The 26,865-nt window shown below is 49.2% G+C and overlaps 1 protein-coding gene across 1 annotated transcript in view; it reads right to left on the bottom strand.

The window, feature by feature from the left end:
• Positions 1–25,429, bottom strand: part of LOC135887362 (zinc finger protein 436-like) — a 41,802-nt gene extending 16,373 nt beyond the window's left edge. The window contains exons 1-9 of the mRNA XM_065415134.1: positions 25,396–25,429; positions 24,793–24,906; positions 24,448–24,458; positions 15,636–15,762; positions 11,949–12,062; positions 11,604–11,614; positions 9,622–10,910; positions 2,084–2,171; positions 1,488–1,614 (exon numbers count right to left, since the gene is read on the bottom strand). Coding sequence (XP_065271206.1) covers positions 1,488–1,614; positions 2,084–2,171; positions 9,622–10,910; positions 11,604–11,614; positions 11,949–12,062; positions 15,636–15,762; positions 24,448–24,458; positions 24,793–24,906; positions 25,396–25,429 — 1,915 coding nt within the window. The remainder of the gene's footprint in view (positions 1–1,487; positions 1,615–2,083; positions 2,172–9,621; positions 10,911–11,603; positions 11,615–11,948; positions 12,063–15,635; positions 15,763–24,447; positions 24,459–24,792; positions 24,907–25,395) is intronic.
• Between the last annotated feature and the right edge of the window lie 1,436 nt (positions 25,430–26,865).

The raw sequence follows: 26,865 nt of genomic DNA, 5'->3' as shown, positions 1-26,865 counted from the left end.
TTAGTTTAACTTCTGTGCCAGGGAAGATAATGGAGCAAGTAATTAAGGAAATCATCTGCAAACACTTGGAAGGTGGTAAGGTGATAGAGAAGAGCCAGCATGGATTTGTAAAGAACAAATCATGTCAAAGCAATCTGATAACTTTCTTTGTTAGGATAACGAGTCTAGTGGATAAGTGAGAAGCGGTGCATGTGGTATACCTCGACTTTAGTAAGGCAATTCATACGGTCTTGCATAATATTCTTATCAATAAACTAGGTAAATACAATTTAGATGGGGCTACTATAAGGTGGGTACATAACTGGCTGGATAACCGTACTCAGAGAGTAGTTATTAATGGTTCCCAATCCTGCTGGAAAGGTATCACAAGTGGGGTTCTGCAGGGGTCTGTTTTGGGACGGCCTCTGTTCAATATCTTCATCAACGACTTAGATATTGGCATAGAAAGTACACTTATCAAGTTTGCAGATGATACCAAACTGGGAGGGATTGCAACTGCTTTGGAGGATAGGGTCATAATTCAAAATGATCTGGACAAATTGGAGAAATGGTCTGAGGTAAACAGGATGAAGTTCAATAAAGACAAATGCAAAGCGCTCCATTTAGGAAGGAACAATCAGTTTCACACATACAGAATGGGAAGAGACTGTCTAGGAAGGAGTACGGCAGAAAGGGATCTAGGGGTTATAGTGGACCACAAGCTAAATATGAGTCAACAGTGTGATGCTGTTGCAAAAAAAGCAAACATGATTCTGGGATGCATTAACAGGTGTGTTGTGAGCAAGACATGAGAAGTCATTCTTCCGCTCTACTCTGCGCTGGTTAGGCCTCAACTGGAGCATTGTGTCCAGTTCTGGGCACCGCATTTCAAGAAAGATGTGGAGAAACTGGAGAGGGTCCAGAGAAGAGCAACAAGAATGATTAAAGGTCCAGAGAACATGACCTTTGAAGGAAGGCTGAAAGAACTGGGTTTGTTTAGTTTGGAAAAGAGAAGACTGAGGGGACATGATAGCAGTTTTCAGGTATCTAAAAGCGTGTCATAAGAGGAGGGAGAAAACTTGCTCATCTTAGCCTCTAAGGATAGAACAAGAAGCAATGGGCTTAAACTGCAGCAAGGGAGGTTTAGGTTGGACATTAGGAAAAAGTTCCTAACTGTCAGGGTGGTTAAACACTGGAATAAATTGCCTAGGGAGGTTGTGGAATCTCCATCTCTGGAGCTATTTAAGAGTAGGTTAGATAAATGTCTATCAGGGATGGTCTAGACAGTATTTCGTCCTGCCATGAGGGCAGGGGACTGGACTCGATGACCTCTCAAGGTCCCTTCCAGTCCTAGAATCTACGAAAGTCTATGAAAGTCTCTCTCACACAGCAGCTGTGCATTACGGAGCCCATTCCTCTCCAATCTAACTGATCAGGGAAGAACCTGACCAGTGTCAGACATGCAGACCGCACAGCTTCTAATAACAGAGGGGATGGGAATCCCTTACCCAGCGAGGTCACCGTCTCGTAGTTCTCCTGCATGACGTCCCTGTAGAGGGCTCTCTGAGCGGGGTCCAGCAGAGCCCCCTGCCCTCGGGTGAAATACACAGCCACCTCCTCGAAGGTCATCAGCTCCTGAAACAACAAAGGGCCAGAGAAGCTGAATCCCCCCCCCCCGCACCCTGCTCAGAGCAGCCGGGAGGCTTCAGGGGGTGGGGAGAAGGTGGGACCTCCTTGTCCCCCACAGCAGACGGAGGTGGGCAGGGTCTTCTCATTTCCCACACGCCTGCCAGCCACAGGCTGCTACGGGAAGCAGCGCTCTGAGCCGGGGACAGGGAAAGGAACCTCGACAGCTTCCCTTTGTATTTCACAGCAGCCTCTGCCCAGTGGGATGTTTCCTGGGTCAGAAATGGGGGAAAGTTCCCCCTCTCCCCTGCCCCCCCGCCAATGGGCCTGTTCACAAAATCAGGCCCAGGTTGATCATGTTCCAGCAGGTTTATCACACCCTGTCCACTCCCTGCCTCACACTGTGTGTTTCCTGCCCCTCCCCCTCTACAACAAATCCTCCCCACCCCACCCCCACAGCTCCCTGTAAATCCCCTACCTGAGCTGGCTCCATCACAGCCATTTCCCTTCCCTGTCTCCTGGAAGACGGGACGATCTGGAGCGAAATGTGGACGTGATTCCTTAGCCTGTTGGGGCGAGAGGGGCAATGGGGGGAGGTTATGGAAGGGGTTTGAGTCCATAGCCCCCCCACCCCGGCAAACAGAAGGTCTGGGCTCTGTCACGCTGGGAAAATCCTCAGTCACTTTACACAGACTCGGCCCCTCCCCCCAGCACTGAACACCCTGTGACATCAGTAGGTCCCTGAAAGGGGCCCTTTGTGCAGAGTCATTTGCCTGCCCAGCTCCAACCCTTTCCCCAGGTCTCTCCATCACCTGCAGGCTGAGGCTCAGACTCAGGGGCTGGTATGGTTAGAGTGCTTCCAGCCATTGGAGAACGTGCCCTTGGGCTGGTCTCAGAGGGGTGTGATGAAGCGGGAATGTTCTTAATGTTTTATCTGAATACTGTGTGTGCCTCGGTTTCCCCATGTGTTACTCAAGTATTGAACTCGTGGGATACAGGTGTGTGATCATTGCGGAGACCTCTAGACCACAGGTGTCACTGCATAGTGGCTGCCTGGGCACAGAGATGGCCAAACATTCTCTATTCTCGCAAGCAATGGCTTGAGTCTGTCCTCTGCAAGGAGCCAGCCCCAGATGTTGAAGAACAAAGAGAGAGGCGGAGGCCAGGTGACCTGTTTTCCTGGGAAAGTGAGAAAGCACGGAGGAGGGGCAGCCGGACGTCATTGAGGATGGGGGGCTGAAAGCGGGTCAGTCTCTTGTTTTGGGACTCGTCGGGGAGAGCCCATGGCCGGATCCAGTTACTGGATTTTCTGGATTTTCCCCAGGATGGACTTTGCTGAATGGTCCTGTTTTCTGTGCTAACAAGGTCCTGCCTCCCCCCGCCGGCTGTACCCCGTTCTTCTCCCCGGCTCCTCGTCCCAGGCAGCGGGGCTGAAACAATCTGCACCAGATGGGGGGCGTTGAGAGCCATTGAACCAAACTGTAACCCCTGGATAGGATGGAAACCCCTTCAAGCCAGAGGGTGCAGCCGGGCCTCACCAGCGTTGATCCAGTGCCTGTGCTGCCCCCCGGCCCTGATTGTGCCCCGGGCCCGTCTCCTTCCCCGGCCCCCAGCTGGGGCCCCCCACCCTGCATTCAGTTTGTCCTCTGCCCCCCCATTTACCACCACCCCAGATCTCCCTGAGCTGCAGCCTCCGTCCGCACCAGCGCGGGCAGGGAAACAAAGCAGCAGATGGGGGGATGGGTGTTAACGTGATCCTGCCCCTGCCCCGCACACCCCGGGGGCTGCCGGCAGCTTTCCTGGGCCCAGGGCAGGGAATGGATGCGGGGGTCTCTCTTACCTTCCTCCAAGGGGCTGCGAGTCACTTCCTGCTGCCGGGCCGGACCCCAGCGATCGCTTCCCCCAGAGCCGCCTCGCAGCTGCTCCTGGGTCCTAGCGATCAACCCATCGCGCTGCAGCATCTCTGTGTCCGGCTCCTGTTCCACTCACAGGCTCTACGGTCAGAAGGGAGGGACCGTCTTCCATCTAGCGCGGGGAATGGGTGACACATTTTTTATAAAATACTCTAGGTGACAGGACCTTTCTTCCCAGTGTCCCCGGAAAGGTGCAGATGCCCATGTTGTGAACTCCCTAATGTGTAACCAGTAGTATTTTAATAGTTGAAATGGTTACTTTTTACATGCTATTTTCATCCCTAATCTGGACACCTGCCTTGCAGCTTCAGAGCCCTTAGGCGGAAGCCTCCACCGACTTCCAAAGCTTCCCTGACTATTTGCCGCAAAAGAATTCCCCTCTGACTGCTGAGAGGGAGCGGGTGGACGAAGGATAGAGGGACATGGGCAGTGTAAAGCTGGGCCTCTGACACTCTGCACACTGGGCAAGACACATGGGGCCCATTGTCATAGGGATGTAACTCTGGCTGGCTTCAGAACTTCCTCAGCCTGTGCCAAGGTCTGCACCGGCCCCTGCAGCCACTGAACAGCGGAGTCACAAATGGCAGGAGGGGACGGGGTGTATGGGGAGCACCAGGAGACTCTGAAACTTCTGTGAAAAGGATCAAACTTTGATCTGTCTGGTTTGCCATGTGTCCTGGGCTCACAGAGCTCACACGGTGGCTCCCATAGAGGAGGCTGCCCAGGAGTACAAGGTAGGAAATTCCTGTCAAGTTTAATGGGTAATAATTTTGGATTTTAATTACAGGCTAATTTCACTGAAAGTTGCCTGGCACAGGCATGATGCATCATTCAGCTCTGTAAACCCTTCATGGTATGGGAGATGCTGTGTCATAACCATACAGCTAAGGGTAGCCTAGAATTCCTCCTTACCTGAAGAGGTTAAGCAGCTCAAATAACCTGGTTGGCATCTGACCAAAAGGACCAATGGGGAAAGAAGATACTTTCAAATCTGGGGAGGGGGGGGGGAATGCTTTGTTTGTGCTCTTTGTTCCTGTTCTCTCTTGGAGCCAGAGAGGGACCAGGCAGGAAAAAAAAACCATGTCTTAAAACCCTGCCTATGGAAATAAGCATCTAGAATGACAAAAATAGTAAGTAAAGCCAGGCAAGGCATGTTAGATTATCTTTTGTTTTAGCTTGTGAATTTTCCCTTTCAGGAAGTTAACTACCCTGCCCTCAGGCAGAGAAAGAAAAACTCCAGCTGCTCTCAGCTTTGGGGGGGGGGGGGGGGGGGAGAATGGTCCTTTTTTAAAAAAAAACCTCCCTGCTTTTCAAGCAGCCAGAAGGAGAGGAAAAAAATCCTTTTAAACCGTCTGTGCTTCTGGTTCAAAATGATCCCACCGCTCTGCCACCATGTCAGGGTTCCTTCCCCACTCTGAACTCTGGGGTACAGATGTGGGGACCTGCATGAAAGCCCCAGTAAGCTTATTTCTACCAGCTTAGGTTAAAAACTTCCCCAAGGCACAAATCCTTTGTCCTTGGACGGTATGCTGCCACCACCAAGCGATTTAGACAAAGAATCAGGGAAAGGACCACTTGGAGTTCCTATTTCCCCCAAATATCCCCCCAGGCCCTACACCCTCTTTCCTGGGGAAGCTTGAGAATAATATCCTCACCAATTGGCTACAAAGTGAGCACAGATCCACCCCCCTGGGTCTTAGGACACTGAAAATCAATCAGGTTCTTAAAAGAAAATTTTTAAATAAAATCTAAAAGAATCACCTCTGTAAAATCAGGATGGAAGATAACTTTACAGGGTAACAAAAGATTCACAAACACAGAAGAACTCCCTCTAGGCTTAGTTTCAAAGTTACAAAACACAGGAATAAACCTCCCTCTAGCAAAGGGAAAATTCACAAGCTAAAACAAAAGATAATCTAACATGCCTTGCCTGGCTTTACTTACTATTTTTGTCATTCTAGGTGCTTATTTCCATGAGCAGGGTTTTAAGAGTTTTTTTTTTCCTGCCTGGTCCCTCTCTGGCTCCAAGAGAGAACACAAACAAAGCCTTCCCCTCCCGATTTGAAAGTATCTTCTTTCCCCATTGGTCCTTTTCGTCAGCTGCCAACCAGGTTATTTGAGCTTCTTAACCCCTTACAGATAAGGAGGAATTCTAGACTACCCTTAGCTGTATGGTTATGACATGCTGTAACAAAATAACTGATTTGACAGAGTGGCAACAAAGGCAAATCTTTAACGATAACTGATGTGGGAAAATGTCCTCTGAGATTCTGATGGGGATTATTGAAAATCTTCATCATATAAAGAATTCTACCAATCCCAAAGGATCAGAAACATCACTCACCAAGTTAATGAATACTTCAGTTCTTACCCAAACACAGTAACTCCTCACTTAAAGGCATCCAGGTTAAGGTTGTTTCATTGTTACGTTGCTGATCAATTAGGGAACATGCCCGTTTAAAGTTGTGCAATGCTCCCTTCTAACGTCGTTTGGCAGCTGCCTGCTTTGTGTACTGCTTGCAGGAAGAGCAGCCCGTTGCAGCGAGCTGGTGGGGGCTTGGAACCAGGGTGGACCGACAGCCCCCTATCAGCTCCCCGCTCCCCTAAGTTCCCTGTGCAGCAGCTGCCTGCAGTTCAGCTGTGTCCCTCCCCCCACTGCCATGTGCTGCTCCTGCCCTCTGCCTTGGAGCTGTTCCCCGAGATGCCTGCTTGCTGTGCCGGGGGGGGGGATGGAAGGAAGAGGGGGGCTAATGTCAGGGTATTCCCCTCACCCCCTGATCCTGCACCCCACTTAATGCTCATATCTCCCTCCATTCCTGCTGCCTTGCAGAGTGAGAGAGTTAACCCTTGAGGGCTCAGGCAATTGTTAGTTCATCATTTAGCAGTAGGGGAAATATCCCACCCTCTGACTCCTCCACCTCAACCAAGCTTCACAATCATCATCACTGTGTACCAGTATTAAATTGTTTGTTTAAAACTTATACTGTGTGTGTTTATATATATATATATATAGTCTTTTGTCTGGTGAAAAAAATTTCCCTGGAACCTAACCCCCTCATTTACATTAATTCTTATGGGGAAATTGGATTTGCTTAACATCGTTTCACTTAAAGTCGCATTTTTCAGGAATATAGCTACAATGTTAAGTGAGCAGTTACTGTACATGCTTAAAGCCAACTCTTGTTAACTAAACTAGAATTTATTAAAAGAAGAAAAGATAGCATTGGCTAAAAATCATTAGACATACAAATGCAAATAGAGTCCTTAGGTCAGTTTCACCATAGAGATGACACGTTAGAATAGAAGAGAGTCCTTTTCAGAATCATTTCATAACTTTCTAGTCCAATGTCCAAATGTTCAATATCAGGGCAGTCCCAAGGGGACTGGAGATCTCAGTCTTACAACTCAAACTCGCCCTGAATAAAGCTTAAGAAGATCGGAGATAAAAGGATCAGGTCCCAAGAGTTTATATAGACATTTTTGCAGCCTCTCGACAGCAGGCAGTCCTTGGGGGAACAAGCCCTGAGATTGTACCACATTTTCCTTCATTCCCCAGACAGTTTCTGTGTCAGTCCTCACCTGTGTCGGCGCCTCTTGGGATCTCTCTTTCCTCACAGCCCTGGAGATCAGGCACCCACGGCTCTTGCTCTCCCAGCCTCCTCCCAGCCTCCCCCCGCCGACATCCCTCCTTTCCCTCACAGTGACCCGTCCCGCCCCGCCCCACACTGTCAGTTTCCTTCTATTGCAGCTCTGTTCCCATCTGGCCCATAAGTCTTCTCTATTCCCCTGCATTGCCCCATCCCCCCTTCAGCACCCTGCCCTGTCCACTGCATCCTCCTCCTGCCCCTGCCCCATCCCTCATCCCCCCGTCATCTACACCCCCTTCCCCACTTCAGCCCTCTTTCAGCTCCCCCTAGTTGTGGGTGTCCCAGCCCCCTGCACATCGTTGGTTGGCTTCCCTCTGCTCTGCACACAGTGGGAGCTGGCAGGTGTGTATAGGAAACCGTTCCCTGTAGGAATTTGCTACCTGCACCCAGTTGCGGATATGTAAATGGTTTATAAGAAATGGCTATTGTAAAAAAACTGCTTTCTGATGTAGCAAATGACTAGAGATAGACCATTCCTGGCAGGTGTTTGTCAGCTGCATAACCCCCCAACCAGTCAATTTTTTCCCCCTGCTCAGACCCTAGCCGCCACCCTTCTCCTCCTCCTCCACTTAGGGCAGGGTGAAGGGTGGTGCCACATTCCTACATGGAGCAGTTTTCTGTACTGCACCTGCGGGAGAGTTAATTAATCCACCCCAATGGACGATTGCAGCTATGTCTGTGGGAGATGCTAAAATTGCCAATTGACTCTCCTTTGGCAGTGTTCCTGTCTTTAAAACTCAGATGCCCAACTCCCAATGGGGTCCAAACCCCAAATAAATCCATTTTACCCTATATAAAGCTTATACAGGTAAACTCATAAATTGTTTGCCCTCTATAACACTGATAGACAGATATGCACAGCTGTTCCCTCCCCCCGCCAGGTATTAATATATACTCTGGGTTAATTAATAAGTAAAAAGTGATTTTATTAAATACAGAATGTAGGATTTAAGTGGTTTATTAAATACAGAAAGTCGGAATTAAGTGGTTCCAAGTAGTAACAGACAGAACAAAGTGAATTACCAAGCAAAATCAAACAAAACACTCATGTCTAACCTAATACAGTAAGGAAGTGATTACAGATAAAATCTCACCCTCAGATGTTTCAATAAGCTTCTATCACAGACTGGACACCTTCCTAGTCTGGGCACAATCCTTTCCCCTCGTACAGCCCTTGTTCCAGCTCAGGTGGCCCCCACTTTGCATAATTACAATAGGCCCTCAGAGTTATAGTTCATATTTCTAGTTTCAGATACTAGAGTGATACATTTATACAAATAGGGTAACTACACTCAGTAGATTATAAGCTGTGTCATTATACCTTACAAGAGACCTTTTGCATGAAGCATATTTTAGTTACATTATATTCACACTCATCAGCATACTTTCATAAAATCATATAGAGTGCAACGTCACAGCAGGAAAATGGAAAATGCCAGCCACAGGGGATTTCTCTGGCAGATAAGATTTCCTGATAAAGAGATTGCACTACAGTACTTGTATGAGGTGAATTGAAAAATACTATTTTTGTTTTGTGATCACTGTACACTTTCTATTCTTGTAGTGATAGACATCAATATATATGAAAACGTAGAATAACATCCAAAAACATTTAACAAATTTCAATTGGTATTCTATTATTTAACAATGTGATCCATTGAGATTAATTTTAATACACACCATTATGATTTTCAGTTAATTGCAATTAATCAACTACACTACTATCGTCTTCCAAGTTTTTAACAATACAAGTTCACATTTCAAAGTTCTAGTCTATATAACTTGGAATGGGCCCAAATACCATTTACACATTTTTCGAACATGTCTTTAACTGTTGAATCTGGGTCAAATAGCCTGCAAGGTTCTTAACTCTTTCTGGCCAGGTGTCACACAAGTTTAGATCGTGTGTGAATTCTCCAACGTTTAATGAGGTCTGATCACTGTCTGAAATATTTGTTACAGTCCAGTAGTTATGGAGTCTTGCTCTTGTGTGGATTCTCTGATGAAAAACAAGGACTGATCAGTTTCTGAAATGTTTCCCACAGTCTAAGCACTTATGGGGTCTCTTTCCAATGTGGATTGCTGGATGTTTAACAATGTTTGACCTCCATATAAAACTCTTTCCAGAGGCTAAGCAGTTATGTGGTGTCTCCCTGGGTGGATTCTCTGATGTAAAACACGGGCTGACATCTATTTGAAATGTTTTTCCATAGTCTAAGCACTATGTGTGTTTTGCCTGATGTTTAGAAGGGCTGATCTGATTCTGAAAACTTTCCCAGAGTCCAAGCACTTATGGTCTTCCCCTTGTATGGATTGCCTGATGTTTAAAAAGGGTTGAACTCTGCATGAATCTTTTTCCACAGTCTGAGCACTGATGGGGTCTCTCTCCTGTGTGGACTACTTTATGTCTAACAAGGGCTGACTGCCGTATGAAACTTTTCCCACAGTCTAAGCACTTATGGGGTCTCTCTCCTGTGTGGATTGCCTGATGATTAAGAAGGGTTGATCTCCTTATGAAACTCTTCCCACAGTCTAAGCACTTGTGGGGTCTCTCTCCTGTGTGGATTACCTGATGTTTAACAAGGTCCGACCTCTGTATGAAACTTTTCCCACAGTCCAAGCACTTATGGGGTCTCTCTCCTGTGTGGATTCTCTGATGTGTTTTAAGATGTGATCTCTGTGTGAAACTTTTCCCACAGTCTAAGCACTTATGGGGTCTCTCTCCTGTATGGATTGCCTGATGTTTTACAAGGTCTGACCCCTGTATGAAACTTTTTCTACAGTCTAAGCACGTATGGGGTCTCTCTCCTGTATGGATTGCCTGATGTTTTACAAGGTCTGACCTGTGTATGAAACTTTTTCCACAGTCTAAGCACTTATGGGATCTCTCTCCTGTGTGGACTGCTTGATGTTTCACAAGGGCTGACTTCCATATAAAATTTTTTCCACAGTCTAAGCACTTATGGGATCTCTCACCTGTGTGGATCTTCTGATGTGTTATAAGATTTGACCTCTGTATGAAACTTTTTCCACAGTCTAAGCATGTATGGGATCTCTCTCCTGTGTGGATTGCCTGATGTTTTAAAAGGTATGACCTCTGTATGAAACTTTTTCCACAGTCTAAGCACTTATGGGATCTCTCTCCAGTGTGAATTGTCTGATGATTAGCAAGGCCTGACTTCCATACAAAACTTTTTCCACAGTCTAAGCACTTATGGGATCTCTCTCCTGTGTGGATTGCCTGATGTTTCACAAGGTTTGACCTCTGTATGAAACTTTTTCCACAATCTAAGCACTTATGGGGTCTCTCTCCAGTGTGGATTGCCTGGTGTTTGACAAGGGCTGACCTCCGTATAAAACTTTTCCCACAGTCCAAGCACTTATGGGGTCTCTCTCCTGTGTGGATTGCCTGATGTTTAACAAGGTCTGACCTCTGTATGAAACTTTTTCCACAGTCTAAGCACTTATGGGGTCTCTCTCCTGTGTGGATTGCCTGATGATTAGCAAGGCCTGACTTCCATATAAAACTTTTCCCACAGTCTAAACACTTATGGGGTCTCTCTCCAGTGTGGACTGTCTGATGTTTGACAAGGGCTGACCTCCGTATAAAACTTTTCCCACAGTCCAAGCACTTATGAGGTCTCTCTCCAGTGTGAATAGCCTGATGTTTAACAAGGTCTGACCTATGTACGAAACTTTTTCCACAGTGTAAGCACTTATGGCGTCTCTCTCCTGTGTGGATCCACTGATGTTGTTTAAGATTTGATCTGTGTGTGAAACTTTTCCCACAGTCCAAGCACTTATGGGGTCTCTCTCCTGTATGGACTGCCTGATGATTAAGTAGGGTTGACCTCTGTACGAAACTTTTTCCACAGTCTAAGCACTTATGGGGTCTCTCTCCTGTGTGGATTGCCTGATGTCTGACAACGTCTGACTTCCATATAAAACTTTTCCCACAGTCTAAGCACTTATGGGGTCTCTCTCCTATGTGGCTTATCTGATGTGTAGTCAGTGCTGAAATCCAATTCAAAGAGTTCCTGCCCTTAAGGCATTGATAGGCTTTCTGTCCTGTGTGGCTTCTCCCATGGTCCAAGCATTGAAGTGATTTCTCTCCAGTATGAATTGTCTGAGGTGAAACAAACTGTGGTGTCAGAACGAATCCTTTTCCATAACCGAGGCATTCATAGCGTTTGTCATCCTTAGGGGTTGTGTGATGGGCTGTGGGATCCCTGTATCCTTCCCCACAGATAATAGATTCAACCATCTGCTCCCTTGAGTGGTTTCTCAGCAGCCTCTCTGAGCTCTGCCAATTTCCCCAGGCTTGTCCCTGTTCCAAGCACTGGGAAAAATTCTCTTCAGCTCTTCCCTCAGAGGTCCCCTGTGATTCCCCGTGCCCAGGAACTTCCTGCTGTTGATTCCCCTCCTTTTTCTCACTCACTGTCTCCTCACCTGCTGGGAGAGAGACAATCCAGACAGGAGTCATTGTGCCTGGGAGAAAGAAAGAGGAATATCACTGAGGGAAAACCCAACATACTAAAGCTGCACAGACGGAGCAATTGGATTCTGCCTCCACTTCCCACCCAAAAATTCACAGAGAAGGAACGTTGGGAAGGAAAGACCTGCAGGTAACAGGACATGTGGGAAGCGATGTCAGTGATATCTGCTGACTGTAGCCCTGCCCTGGGCGAGATTAGGAAGAACCGAGGGCACTTACTGATACCATATTTTTGGGATTTTCAACTTTTTCCTTCATTCACCAGATGGTTTCTGTGTCAGTCCTCACCTGTGTGGGCATCTCTTGGGATCTCTCTTTCCTCGCAGGCCTGGAGATCGGGCACCCACGGCTCTTCTCCTCGTTCCAGCCGGCTGATCAGGTCAGGTTTGGGAAGGGGGAATCCTGTGCAGGTGGTGAAATCAGAGCAGATCAGGGTGTGTGGAGGATTGAGACAGCATCTGTCAAAATGGAACCTCTCTCTCTGCTGTGCTGGGGGAACAGAGAATCCAAGAGGATGGGAACATGGTCACTGAGGCCCCTCGGGGGAGACAAACGTCTGGGGAGGTGGGGGGAATTGTGATGCCCTAACTAGGAGTTCCTAGGATCTGTGCTCTCTGGGGGCCTTGCTGACGCACACCCAGCTCTGGAGTTAAACCCCTGCCTATTTCTATACCGGCAGAGCCCAGAACCCTCCGCATGGCTGGAGCTGTTACCAAAGAGGGAGGTGAACAGGGATTCTGTGTGTGAATGAGAAACAACACAGACAGGACAATACACGGCTTCTCCGCCTGGAAAGCTAGTGGGGGGTCGGGTGGGAATGATTTTGTATATCCCTTAGGTTTTGACACCATTTCGAGAGTGTACAGAAATAAAAACAACCCAGGAAACTACAGACCAGTTAGTTTAACTTCTGTGCCAGGGAAGATAATGGAGCAAGTAATTAAGGAAATCATCTGCAAACACTTGGAAGGTGGTAAGGTGATAGAGAATAGCCAGCATGGATTTGTAAAGAACAAATCATGTCAAAGCAATCTGATAGCTTTCTTTGATAGGATAACGAGTCTAGTGGATAAGTGAGAAGCGGTGCATGTGGTATACCTAGACTTTAGTAAGGCAATTCATATGGTCTTGCATAATATTCTTATCAATAAACTAGGTAAATACAACTTAGATGGGGCTACTATAAGGTGAGTACATAACTGGCTGGATAACCGTACTCAGAGTGTAGTTATTAATGGTTCCCAATCCTGCTGGAAAGGTATCACAAGTGGGGTTCTGCAGGGGTCTGTTTTGGGACGGGCTCTGTTCAATATCTTCATCAATGACTTAGATATTGGCATAGAAAGTACACTTATCAAGTTTGCAGATGATACCAAACTGGGAGGGATTGCAACTGCTTTGGAGGATAGGGTCATAATTCAAAATGATCTGGACAAATTGGAGAAATGTTCTGAGGTAAACAGGATGAAGTTTAATAAAGACAAATGCAAAGCGCTCCACTTAGGAAGGAACAATCAGTTTCACACATACAGAATGGGAAGAGTCTGTCTAGGAAGGAGTACGGCAGAAAGGGATCTAGGGGTTATAGTGGACCACAAGCTAAATATGAGTCAACAGTGTGATGCTGTTGCAAAAAAAGCAAACATGATTCTGGGATGCATTAACAGGTGTGTTGTGAGGAGGGGTGGCTCTAGGCACCAGCAAAGCAAGCACGTGCTTGGGGCAGCCCATTTGCAGGGGCGGCAGGGATCCAGCATGGGAGCTGAGAACCAACAGGGGGCCCTGGGAGCTATAGTTCCTTGGTTAGCTCCCTGCCTATAGAGACAGCCCTGGAGCAGGGAAAGAACTACATTTCCCAGCATTCCCATGGCCACTACCAACAGGAAAGAGGGGGAGGGAGTGAGGTAGCTGAGACCTCATGCTGCAGCCTGCTGTGAATGGAAAGCTGTGCTGTGAGTAGGGATACCATATTTTAACATTCAAAAAATAGGACACTCCACAGGGAGGGAGGGTAGCCCCACCCTGCCACCATCCACTCCCTCCGACTGCCCCCCACAGAAACCCCAACCCATCCAACCCCCCCTGCTCCCTGTCCCCTGATCACCCCTGCCCCTAACTGCCCCCCAGGACCCCACCCCCTATCTAAGCGCCGCTGCTCCTTGTCCCCTCATTGCCCCCTCCCGGGACCCCTGCCCCTAACTGCCCCTTGGGACCCCACCCCCATCTAAGCCTCCCTTCTCCTTGTCCCCAACTGCCCTCTCCTGAGACCCCCACCCGAACTTCCGCCCTAGGACCCCACCCCCTACCTGTCCCCTGACAAACCCCTGGGACTCCCATGCCTATCCGACCACTGCTTGTCCCCTGACTGCCCCCCCAACCCCTGACCCATCTAACCCCCCCTTCTCCCTGCCCCTGACTGCCCCCCCGAACCTCCGCCCCATCCAACCCCCCAGCCCCCTTACCGTACCACTCAGACCAGCGTGTCTGGCTCCGCGCAGCGCCAGACACACTGCTGCATACATGCTGCCGTGCTCCACCGCAGAGCCACAGCCCACTCCCCCCCCCCCCACCCCCAGCACCTGCCTTCCAGATTTGAACACCTCAAAATTCAGGAGTGCTCAAGCTCAGTTTGGGCAGCTGTTACTTCATTTCTCCCAAATCAAATATACTGATCCACTGTAACTTGCTGTAGAAAAAGTAGGATAAAATTGAGCAAGAAATGCTTCCCAGTGTTTATTAGGACTGGAATTGCTATTTTCAACAGCCATTGCCTTGTTTGTTTGTTTGTTTGTTTGTTTGTTTGTTTAAAAGGAAGACAGTGATATTGCATTGGCAAATTCCCCATAGAAAGAAAGAGTGGAACAAAAGAATAATACAGGCACCTCAACTTTTCCTCATTTATGTAGGACAGTCTTATAATATGCATCCAGATATCCTCCAATCACACAAGCTGAAAATTGTTCCACTTTACTGCAGTTCTGTAACCATATGGGAACCAATCCTGTCTGTGTTCTGTGCACATCTAAAATTCCTGCTGAATGACCTGCAGTGGGAGCGAGTTACCAGTGACCCAGGGCTGTGACGGCAGGAGGGTGCAGGTGGGGAGGTAGCCCAGGGCTGGGGTGGCAGGAGGTGTGGATGGGGGGGGGGAAGAGTCCAGGGCTGGGGCAGCAGGGGGTGCGGCGAGGAGCCCAGGGCTGGGACGGGGGGCAGCCAAAATTTTTTTTGCTTGGGGCAGCAAAAAACCTAGAGGCGGCTCTGGTTGTGAGCAAGACATGAGAAGTCATTCTTCCGCTCTACTCTGCGCTGGTTAGGCCTCAACTGGAGTATTGTGTCCAGTTCTGGGCACCGCATTTCAAGAAAGATGTGGAGAAATTGGAGAGGGTCCAGAGAAGAGCAACAAGAATGATTAAAGGTCTAGAGAACATGACCTATGAAGGAAGGCTGAAAGAACTGGGTTTGTTTAGTTTGGAAAAGAGAAGACTGAGGGGACATGATAGCAGTTTTCAGGTATCTAAAAGGGTGTCATAAGAGGAGGGAGAAAACTTGCTCATTTTAGCCTCTAAGGATAGAACAAGAAGCAATGGGCTTAAACTGCAGCAAGGGAGGTTTAGGTTGGACATTAGGAAAAAGTTCCTAACTGTCAGGGTGGTTAAACACTGGAATAAATTGCCTAGGGAGGTTGTGGAATCTCCATCTCTGGAGCTATTTAAGAGTAGGTTAGATAAATGTCTATCAGGGATGGTCTAGACAGTATTTAGTCCTGCCATGAGGGCAGGGGACTGGACTCGATGACCTCTCAAGGTCTCTTCCAGTGCTAGAATCTATGAAAGTCTATGAAAGTCTCTCTCACACGGCAGCTGTGCATTACGGAGCCCATTCCTCTTCAATCTAACTGACCAGGGAAGAACCTGACCACTGTCAGACATGCAGACCGCACAGCTTCTAATAACCGAGGGGATGGGAATCCCTTACCCAGCGAGGTCACCGTCTCGTAGTTCTCCTGCATGACGTCCCTGTAGAGGGCTCTCTGAGCGGGGTCCAGCAGAGCCCCCTGTCCCTGGGTGAAATACACAGCCACCTCCTCAAAGGTCACCAGCCCCTGAAACAACAAAGGGCCGGAGAAGCTGAATCCCCCCCACACCCTGCTCAGAGCAGCCCGGAGGCTTCAGGGGGTGCGGAGAAGCAGACGGAGGTGGGCAGGGTCTTCTCATTTCCCACACGCCTGCCAGCCACAGGCTGCTACGGGAAGCAGCGCTCTGAGCCAGGGACAGGGAAAAGAACCTTGACAGCTTCCCTTTGTATTTCACAGCAGCCTCTGCCCAGTGGGATGTTTCCTGGGTCAGAAATGGGGGAAAGTTCCCCCTCCCCCCTGCCCCCCGCCAATGGGCCTGTTCAGAAAATCAGGCCCAGGTTGATCATGTTCCAGCAGGTTTATCACACCCTGTCCACTCCCTGCCTCACACTGTGTGTTTCCTGCCCCTCCCGCTCTACAACAAATCCTCCCCACCCCACCCCCACAGTTCCCTGTAAATCCCTTACCTGAGCTGTCTCCATCACAGCCATTTCCCTTCCCTGTCTCCTGGAAGACGGGACGATCTGGAGCGAAACGTGGACGTGATTCCTTAGCCTGTTGGGGTGAGAGGGGCGATGGGGGAGGTTATGGAAGGGGCTTGAGTCCATAGCCCCCCCCCACCCCCACCGCCGCAGACAGATGCTCTGGGCTCTGTCGCGCTGGGAAAATCCTCAGTCACTTTACACAGACTCGGCCCCTCCCCCCAGCACTAAACACCCTGTGATACCAGTAGGTCCCTGAAAGGGGCCCTTTGTGCAGAGTCATTTGCCTGCCCAGCTCCAACCCTTTCCCCAGGTCTCTCCATCACCTGCAGGCTCAGGCTCAGGGGCTGGTATGGTTAGAGTGGTTCCAGCCATTGGAGAATGTGCCCTTGGGCTGGTCTCAGAGGGGTGTGATGAAGCTGGAATGTTCTTAATGTTTTCTCTGAATACTGTGTGTGTGCCTCAGTTTCCCCATGTGTTACTCAAGTATTGAACTGGTGGGCTACAGGTGTGTAATCATTGGGGAGACCTCTAGAGGGCAGGTGTCACTGCAGAGTGGCTGCCTGGGCACAGAGAATGGCCAAAAATTCTCTATTCTGGCAAGCAAAGGCTTGAGTCTGTCCTCTGCAAGGAGCCAGCCCCAGATGTTGAAGAACAAAGAGAGAGGCGGAGGCCAGGTGACCTGTTTTCCTGGGAAAGTGAGAAAGCACGGAGGAGGGGCAGCCGGACTTCACTGAGGATGGGGGTCTGGAAACTGGTCAGTCTCTTGTTTTGGGACTCGTCGGGGAGAGCCCAGGTTCTGGATTTTCTGGATTTTCCCCAGGATGGACTTTGCTGAATGGTCCTGTTTTCTGTGCTAACAAGGTCCTGCCTCCCCCCGCCGGCTGTACCCCGTTCTTCTCCCCGGCTCCTCGTCCGAGGCAGCGGGGCTGAAACAATCTGCACCAGATGGGGGGCGTTGAGAGCCATTGAACCAAACTGTAAACCCTGGATAGGATGGAAACCCCTTCAAGCCAGAGGGTGCGGCAGGGCCTCACCAGCGTTGATCCAGTGCCTGTGCTGCCCCCTGGCCCTGATTGTGCCCCAGGCACGTCTCCTTCCCCGGCCCCCAGCTGGGGCCCCCCACCCTGCATTCAGTTTGTCCTCTGCCCCCCCATTTACCACCACCCCAGATCTCCCTGAGCTGCAGCCTCCGTCCGCACCAGCGCGGGCAGGGAAACAAAGCAGCAGATGGGGGGGGTGGGGGTGGTAACGTGATCCTGCCCCCGCCCCGCACACCCCGGGGGCTGGCGGCAGCTTTCCTGGGCCCAGGGCAGGGAATGGATGCGGGGGGTCTCTCTTACCTTCCTCCAAGGGGCCGCGAGTCACTTCCTGCTGCCGGGACTGAGCCCAGCGATCGCTCCCCCCAGAGCCGCCTCCCAGCTGCTCCTGGGTCCTAGCGATCAACCCATCGCGCTGCAGCATCTCTGTGTCCCGCTCCTGTTCCACTCACAGGCTCTCAGGACAGAAGGGAGGGACCGTCTTCCATCTAGCGCGGGGAATGGGTGACACATTTCTATAAAATACTCTAGGTGACAGGACCTTTCTTCCCAGTGTCCCCGGAAAGGTGCAAATCCAGAGGACAAATTAACAGCCCCCCCCATTTGGTAATCTCTATAACTGATTGGGGGAGCAGGGGGGCAGACTCATGATCTTTGAGCACTTCTGGCTGCTGACCTAGTTCTGTCCCTGACACACCCCCCCCCCCAGGTTTCCACAAGGTGCAGGCCATGGACTGGGACACCCCCGGGGGTTGGGGGGGGGGAATTCCAGTATGATGGGGATGACTTCATCAGCTTCCATGTCCAGCCTCAGGCCCCTTACTCCTGTCTGCATCCCAACTCCCCCCCCCCCCGGAGTCATGGCCCTGCTCCCAGCCCCACCTCAATGGGATGGGGGGGCACAGACAGGGATAAGGGGGGGCACTGTACCCCTACTCTAAAAATCATTCCACTTGTCCCAGAGCAATTCCAGCTTCTCTGCCTGTGCTTTGCGGGGATAAACCAGTCATGGTGGCAGCCAGGATGCTGGGCAGATCCCCATGTTGTGAACTCCTTAATGTGTAACCAGTAGAATTTTAATAGTTGAAATGGTTACTTTTTACATGCTACTTTCATCCCTAATCTGGATACCTGCCTTGTAGCTTCAGAGCCCTTAGGCAGAACCCTCCACCGACTTCCAAAGCTTCCCTGACTATTTGCAGTAAAAGAATTCCCCTCTGGCTGCTGAGAGGGAGGGGGTGGACGAGGGACGAGGGACAGAGGGACATGGGCAGTGTAAAGTTTTGCCTCTGACACTCTGCACACTGGGCAAGACACACGGGGGCCATTGTCATAGGGATGTAACTCTGGCTGGCTTCAGAACTTCCTCAGCCTGTGCCAAGGTCTGCACCGGCCCCTACAGCCACTGAACAGCAGAGTCACAAATAGCAGGAGGGGACGGGGTGTGTGGGGACCATCAGGAGGCTCTGAAACTCCTGTGAAGAGCATCAAACTTTGATCTGTATGGTTTGCCATCTGTCCCGGGCTCACAGAGCTCACACGGTGGTTCCCATAGAGGAGGCTGCCCAGGAGTACAAGGTAGGGAATTCCTGTCAAGTTTAAAGGGTAATAACTTTGGATTTTAATTACAGACTAATTTCACTGAAAGTTACCTGGCACAGGCATGATGCATCATTCAGCTCTGTAAACCCTTCATGGTATGGGAGATGCTGTGTCATAACCATATAGCTAAGGGTAGCCTAGAATTCCTCCTTACCTGTAAGAGGTTAAGAAGCTCAAATAACCTGGCTGGCACCTGACCAAAAGGACCAATGGGGAAAGAAGATACTTTCAAATCTGGGGGGGGGGAGGGGATGCTTTGTTTGTGCTCTTTGTCCCTGTTCTCTCCCTGAGCCAGAGAGGAACCAGGCAGAAAAAAAAATCTCTTAAAACCCTGCCTATGGAAATAAGCATCTAGAACAGGGGTCAGCAACCTTTCAGAAGTGGTGTGCCGAGTCTTCATTTATTCACTCTAATTTAAGGTTTTGTGTGACGGTAATACATTTTAACGTTTTTAGAAGGTCTCTTTATAACTAAACTATTGTATGTAAAGTAAGGTTTTCAAAATGTTTAAGAAGCATCATTTAAAATTAAATTAAAATGCTGATCTTACGCCACCAGCCTGCTCAGCTCGCTGCCAGCCTCGGTTCTGTTCACCTAGGCCAGCAGCGGGCTGATCAGGGCCTGCAGCTGGGACCCCAGACCTGCGGGGGGGGGGGGGTGATTCAGGAGTCAGGGCAGAGGGCTGGGGGAGGGGGTTCAGGGCAGAAGGCTGTGGTGTGTGGGGGGGGGTTAAGAGATCAGGGCAGAGGGCTGGGGGTGCAGGGCACAAGGCTGGGTGTGTGTTGGGGTGTGGGGGGTTCATGGCAGAGGGCTGGGGGGTGTGGGGGATGCAGGGCAGAAGGCTGAGTGTGTAGGGGGGTTCAGGGCAGAGGGATGGGGCTGGGGGGTGCAGGGCAGAAGGCTGGATGTGTGTTGGGGTCGCGGGGTTCAGGGCAGAGGGCTGGGGTGTGTGGGGGTGCAGGGCAGAAGGCTGAGGGTATGGGGGTGCAGGGCAGAAGGCTAAGTGTGTGTGGGGGATTCATGGCAGAGGGATGGGGCTGTGGGGGTACAGGGCAGAAGGCTGGGTGTGTGTTGGGGTGGAGGGGGTTCAGGGCAGAGGGGTGGGGGGTGCAGGGCAGAAGGCTGGGGTGCTCCCAGCCCCCTGCCCTGAGCAGCTCATGGCAGGGGGCTGGAAGGGATATGCCCTGTTCCACCCCCTTCCCCCAGGCTCCGTCATACGTCTCTCTGCCTCCTCTATGGAGCTGTATGCATGCTGCCGCTCTTCCCCCTCCCCCTTGCTAGGGCCATCAGCTGATTGACGCAGGGACCAAGAGGAGGCGGGGCAGGAAAGCACCACGATGGGGGAAGAAGTGGGGGAGGGTGGAGCTTGGCTGCCGCAGAACCAAGCTTCTGCCTCCTGCCCCCGCAGGGGAGAGCAGTGGGCGGGGGGGCTGAGCGGGGTTGGGGGCCGGGACCACGGCAGGGAGCTGCGTGCCACCTAAAATCGGCTTGCGTGCCGTGTTTGGCACGCATGCCATAGGTTGCCGACCTCTGATCTAGAATGACAAAAATAGTAAGTAAAGCCAGGCAAGACATGTTAGATTATATTTTGTTTTAGCCTGTGAATTTTCCCCTTCAGGAAAAAAGAACAGGAGTACTTGTGGCACCTTAGAGACGAACAAATTTTTTGTTCGTCTCTAATAAATTTGTTAGTCTCTACGGTGCCACAAGTACTCCTGTTCTTTTTGCGGATACAGACTAACACGGCTGCTACTCTGGAACCCTTTCAGGAAGTTAACTACCCTGCCCTCAGGCAGAAAAAGAAAAACTCCAGATGCTCTCAGCTTTAAAAAAGAAATGTCCTTTTTGAAAAAAAAACCACCCTGCTTTTCAAGCAGCCAGAAGGAGAGGAAAAAGAATCCTTTTAAACCCTCTGTGCTTCTGGTTCAAAATGATCCCACCGCTCTGCCACCATGTCAGGGTTCCCTCCCCACTCTGAACTCTGGGGTACAGATGTGGGGACCCGCATGAAAGCCCCCGTAAGCTTATTTCTACCAGCTTAGGTTAAAAACTTCCCCAAGGCACAAATCCTTTGTCCTTGGACGGTATGCTGCCACCACCAAGCGATTTAGACAAAGAATCAGGGAAAGGACCACTTGGAGTTCCTATTTCCCCAAAATATCCCCCCAGGCCCTACACCCCCTTTCCTGGGGAAGCTTGAGAATAATATCCTCACCAATTGGTTACAAAGTGAGCAGAGATCGACCCCCCCTGGGTCTTAGGACACTGAAAATCAATCAGGTTCTTCAAAGAAGAATTTTATTTAAATAAAATCTAAAAGAATCACCTCTGTAAAATTGGGATGGAAGATAACTTTATAGGGTAACAAAAGATTCACAAACACAGAGGAACTCCCTCTAGGCTTAGTTTCAAAGATACAAAACACAGGAATAAACCTCCCTCTAGCAAAGGAAAATTCACAAGCTAAAACAAAAGATAATCTAACACGCCTTGCCTGGCTTTACTTACTATTTTTGTCATTCTAGATCGGGGTCGGCAACCTTTCAGAAGCGGTGTGCCGAGTCTTCATTTATTTACTCAAATTTAAGGTTTTGCGTGCCAGTAATACATTTTAATGTTTTTAGAAGGTCTCTTTCTCTAAGTCTATAATATATAACTAAACTATTGTTGTATGTAAAGTAAATAAGGTTTTTAAAATATTTAAGAAGCTTCATTTAAAATTAAATTAAAATGCAGAGCCCCCCGGCCCGGTGGCCAGGACCGAGGCAGCGTAAGTGCCACTGAAAATCAGCTCACGTGCCGCCTTTGGCATGCGTGCCATAGGTTGCCTACCCCTGTTCTAGATGCTTATTTCCATAGGCAGGGTTTTAAGAGAGGGTTTTTTTCCTGCCTGGTCCATCTCTGGCTCGAAGAGAGAACACGAACAAAGAGCACAAACAAAGCCTTCCGCCCCCCACCCCCGATTTGAAAGTATCTTCTTTCCCCATTGGTCCTTTTGGTCAGGTGCCAACCGGGTTATTTGAGCTTCTTAACCCCTTACAGGTAAGGAGGAATTCTAGACTACCCTTAGCTGTATGGTTATGACATGCTGAAACAAAATAACTGATTTGACAGAGTGGCAACAGAGGCAAGTCTTTAACGATACCTGATGTGGGAAAATGTCCTCTGAGATTCTGATGGGGATTCCTGAAAATCTTCATCATATAAAGAATTCTACCAATCCCAAAGGATCAGACACATCACCCACCAAGTTAATGATACTTCAGTTCTTACCCAAATACAGTAACTCCTCACTTAAAGGCATCCAGGTTAAGGTTGTTTCATTGTTACGTTGCTGATCAATTAGGGAACATGCTCGTTTAAAGTTGTGCAATGCTCCCTTCTAACGTCGTTTGGCAGCTGCCTGCTTTGTCTACTGCTTGCAGGAAGAGCAGCCCGTTGGAGTGAGCTGGTGGGGGCTTGGAACCAGGGTGGACTGGCAGCCCCCTATCAGCTCTCCGCTCCCCTAAGATCCCTGTGCAGCAGCTGCCTGCAGTTCGGCTGTGTCCATCCCCCCACTGCCATGTGCTGCTCCTGCCCTCTGCCTTGGAGCTGTTCCCCGAGATGCCTGCTTGCTGTGCCGGGGGGGAGGGAAGGAAGAGGGGGGCTAATGTCAGGGTGTCCCCCTACCCCCTGCTCCTGCACCCCACTTACCCCATCTTCCATAGATCAGGGGGGACACCCCAGGGCTGCAGTCTCAGCAAGCTGATCTAATTAACAAGGAGGTGTACTTAAGGCAAATGCTCATATCTCTCTCCATTCCTGCTGCCTTGCAGAGTGAGAGAGTTAACCCTTGAGGGCTCAGGCAATTGCTAGTTCATCATTTAGCAGTAAGGGAAATATCCCACCCTCTGACTCCTCCACCTCAACCAAGCTTCACAATCATCATCACTGTGTACCAGTATTAAATTGTTTGTTTAAAACTTATATTGTGTGTGTGTATGTATATATATATATATATATATATATATATATATATATATATATATATATATATATATAGTCTTTTGTCTGGTGAAAAAAATTTCCCTGGAACCTAACCCCCTCATTTACATTAATTCTTATGGGGAAATTGGATTTGCTTAACATCATTTTGCTTAAAGTCGCATTTTTCAGGAACATAACTACAACGTTAAGTGAGGAGTTACTGTACATGCTTAAAGCCAATTCTCGTTAACTAAACTATGATTTATTAAAAGAAGAAAAGATAGCATTGGCTAAAAGATCATTAGACATACAAACGCGAATAGAGTCCTTAGGTCAGTTTCACCATAGAGATGGCACGTTAGAATTGAAGAGAGTCCTTTTCAGAATCATTTCATCACGTTCTAGTCCAATGTCCAAATGTTCAATATCAGGGCAGTCCAGAGGGGACTGGAGATCTCAGTCTTACGACTCAAACTTGCCCTGAATAAAGCTTAAGGAGATCGTTGATAAAAGGATCAGGTCCCAAGAGTTTATATAGACATTTTTGCAGCCTCTCGACAGCAGGCAGTCCTTCGGTGAACAATAGGTTTTGGAAGTAACCTCCTATTTCCCAAACATCACAGGTAATAAAACTACATTGGATTAACATAAGGTAATTAATTATCCATAAAACCATTCATAGACAGTTTACCACAAACTTTAAAGATATATATATATACAATGATATTATTACACCCAAGTTTCATCTAAATGTTAATATTTCCTTTTGACTTCTGAATTAACAAAATACAGTCCTAGACAGGAACCCTTTGGTTACACTGTTTATCTATAGCTTCTTACAGATTAACATAGACTATTACAATTACTATCTTCTAGGGCTGTCAAACAATTAAAAAAATTAAAAAAAAATTTATCATGATTATTCACACTGTTAAACAATAATAGAATACCATTTATTTAAATATTTTGGATTATAGCCCACAAAAGCTTATGCCCAAATAAATTTGTTAGTCTCTAAGCTGCCACAAGGACTCCTTGTTGTTTTTGCAGAATACAAAGTGTACAGTGTGCACTTTATATTTTTATTACAAATACTGGCACTGTAAAAAGCAAAAGAAATAGTGTTTTTTTCAATTCACCTAATGCAAGTACTGTAGTTCAATCTCTTTATCACAAAAGTGGAACTTACTAATGTACAATTATGTACAAAAAATAACTGCACTGAAAAATAAAACAATGTAAAACTTTAGAGCCTATAACTCCACCCAGTCCTACTTCTTGTACAGCCAATCACTCTCTCCTGTGTGGATTGCCTGATGTGCCATAAGATTTGATCTTTGTGTGAAACTTTTCCCACAGTCCAAACATCTATGGGATTTCTCTCCTGTGTGGTTTATCTGATGTTTAACAAGGCCTGACCTCCGTATGAAACTTTTTCCACAGTCTAAGCACTGATGAGGTCTCTTCCCAGTGTGGACTGCCTGATGATTAAGTAGGGTTGACCTCTGTATGAAACTTTTTCCACAGTCTAAGCACTTATGGGTTCTTCCCACAGAGGTCCCCTGTGATTCCCCGTGCCCAGAAACGTCCTGCTGTTGATTCCCCTCCTCGTTCTCACTCACTCTCTCATCACCTGCTGGGAGAGAGAGAATCCAGACAGAAGTCATTGTGCTGGGGAGAAATTAAGAGGAATAGCAGCAGGGAAAAAACTAACATACTAAAGCTGCACAGACAGAGCAATTGGATTCTGCCTCCACTTCCCACCCAAACTTTCACAGAGAAAGAAAGTTGGGAAGGAAAGACCTGCAGTTAACAGGACACGTGGAAAGTGATGTCAGTGATATCTGCTGACTGCAGCCCTGCCCTGGGTGAGGTGAGGAAGAACTGAGGGCACTTATTGATACCACATTTTTGGGATTCTCTACTTTTTCCTTCACGCTCCAGATGGTTTGAGTGTCAGTCCGCACCTGTGTGGGTGCCTCTCGGGATCTCTCTTTCCTCACAGGCCTGGAGATCGGGCACCCACGGCTCTTCCTCTTGTTCCATCCAGGTGATCAGGTCAGGTTTGGGAAGGGGGAATCCTGTGCAGGGAGTGAAATCAGACCAAATCAGGATGCGTGGAGGATTGAGAGAGCGTCTGTCAGAAAGGACATTCCGTGAGTGGAACCTGTCCCTGTGCTGTGCTGGGGAATGTGGAATCTAAGAGGATGGGAATGTGGTGACTGAGCCCCCTCAGTGAGGTGAGAGAAATTGTGATGCACACCCAGCTCTAGTGTTAAACCCCTGCCTATTTCTAAACCTGTGGAGCGCAGAGGCCTCCACATGGCTGCAGCTGTTCCCAAGGAGGAGGGAGAAGAGGGATTCTGTGAGCGACTGAGAAACAACACAGACAGGACAATACACGGCTTCTCCACCTTGCAAGCTAGGGGTGTTGGGTGGGGATGATTTAGTATGTGCCTTAGGTTTTGACACCCTGGTCTCGTTAGGGAGCGATGAGGGAAGAACCTGACCGGTGTCAGACACGCAGACCCCCCCAGCTTCCAATAAGCAAGGGGCCAGGAATCCCTTACCCAGCGAGGTCACCGTCTCGTAGTTCTCCCACATGACGTCCCTGTAGAGGGCTCTCTGAGTGGGTCCAGCAGAGCCCCCTGCCCCTGGGTGAAATACACAGCCACCTCCTCGAAGGTCACCAGCATCTGAAACAACAAGAGTCCCCCACTCAGCACCTGCTGCCCCAGCCACAATCCTGCTAGTCAAGGGGGAGGAAGGACAGAGAAGGAGAATCCTTCCCGCACCCTGCTCAGAGCAGCTAGGAGGCTACAGGGGGTGGGAGAAGGTGAGAGCTCCTTGTCCCCCCCAGCACACGGAGGTGGTCAGGGTCTTCTCATTTCCCACATGCCTGCCAGCCACAGGCTGATACGGGAAGCAGAGCTCTGAGCTGGGGACAGGGACAGAAATCCCAACAGCTTCCCTTAGTATTTCACAGCAGCCTCCGGCCAGGGGGTTCAGGCTCCAGCACTGGGAGTCTGGTCAGTTTTCCCAGCCCTGCCCAGGGGGGTGCTTCCAGGTTCAGAAATGGGGGAATGTTTCCCCTCCCCCACACCCGCCAATGGGCCTGTTCAGAAAATTAGGCCCAGGTTGATCATGTTCCAGCAGGTTTATCAGACCCCGTCCCACCATGTGTGTTTAACCCCTCTGCAATACTCCTCCCGCTCCACCAAAAGCTCCCTAAAAATCCCCTACATGAGCTGGCTCCATCCCTTCCCTGTCCCCTGGAAGATGGGCCGATCTGGAGTGAAACATGGACGCGATTCCACAGCCTGTCAGGGCAAGAGGGGCAATGGGGGAGGTTACAGAAGGTACTGGAATCCATGTCACTCCCCTATTCCCCCCAGGATCTCTCCCTGCAGACAGACGCTCTGATTCTATGACTCTGCGGGAATGTTCTGAATGTTTTCTCTGAATACTGTGTGTGCTTCAGTTTCCCCATGTGTTACAAGGAATAGCTTAGTGGTTTCTGCATTGGCCTGCTAAACCCAGGGTTGTGAGTTCAATCCTTGAGGGGTCCATTTAGGGAACTGGGGTAAAAATCTGTCTGGGGATTGGTCCTGCTTTGAGCAGGGGGTTGGACTAGATGACCTCCTGCGGTCCCTTCCAACCCTGATATTCTATGATTCTATGAAAAGTATCAAGCTGGTGAGATACAGGTGTGTGATCATTACAGAGCCCTCTAGAGGGCAGGTGTCACTGCAGAGTGGCTGCCTGGGCACAGAGAATGGCCAAAATTCTGTATCCTGGCAAGTGGTGGGTGGAGCCCTTCCTCTGCAAGGAGCCAGCGGAAGGTGCTGGAGAACTGCAAGAGAGGGGGTGTGTCTTCCTGGGAAAGAGAAAGCACGGAGGAGGGCCAGCTGGGCGTCACTGAGGATGGGGGCTGGAAGCAGGTCAGTCTCGTGGTTCGGGACTCAGCGGAGAGAGCTCAGGATTCCCCCTTAGATGGACTTTAGTGAATGCTCCTGACTTCTGTGCTAACAAACTCTGTT

The sequence above is a fragment of the Emys orbicularis genome, chromosome 13, assembly GCF_028017835.1.
Source record: "Emys orbicularis isolate rEmyOrb1 chromosome 13, rEmyOrb1.hap1, whole genome shotgun sequence".
NCBI lineage: Eukaryota > Metazoa > Chordata > Testudines > Emydidae > Emys > Emys orbicularis.
The sequence above is the reverse complement of the archived record's forward strand: the minus strand, read 5'-3'. Positions and strand labels throughout refer to the sequence as shown.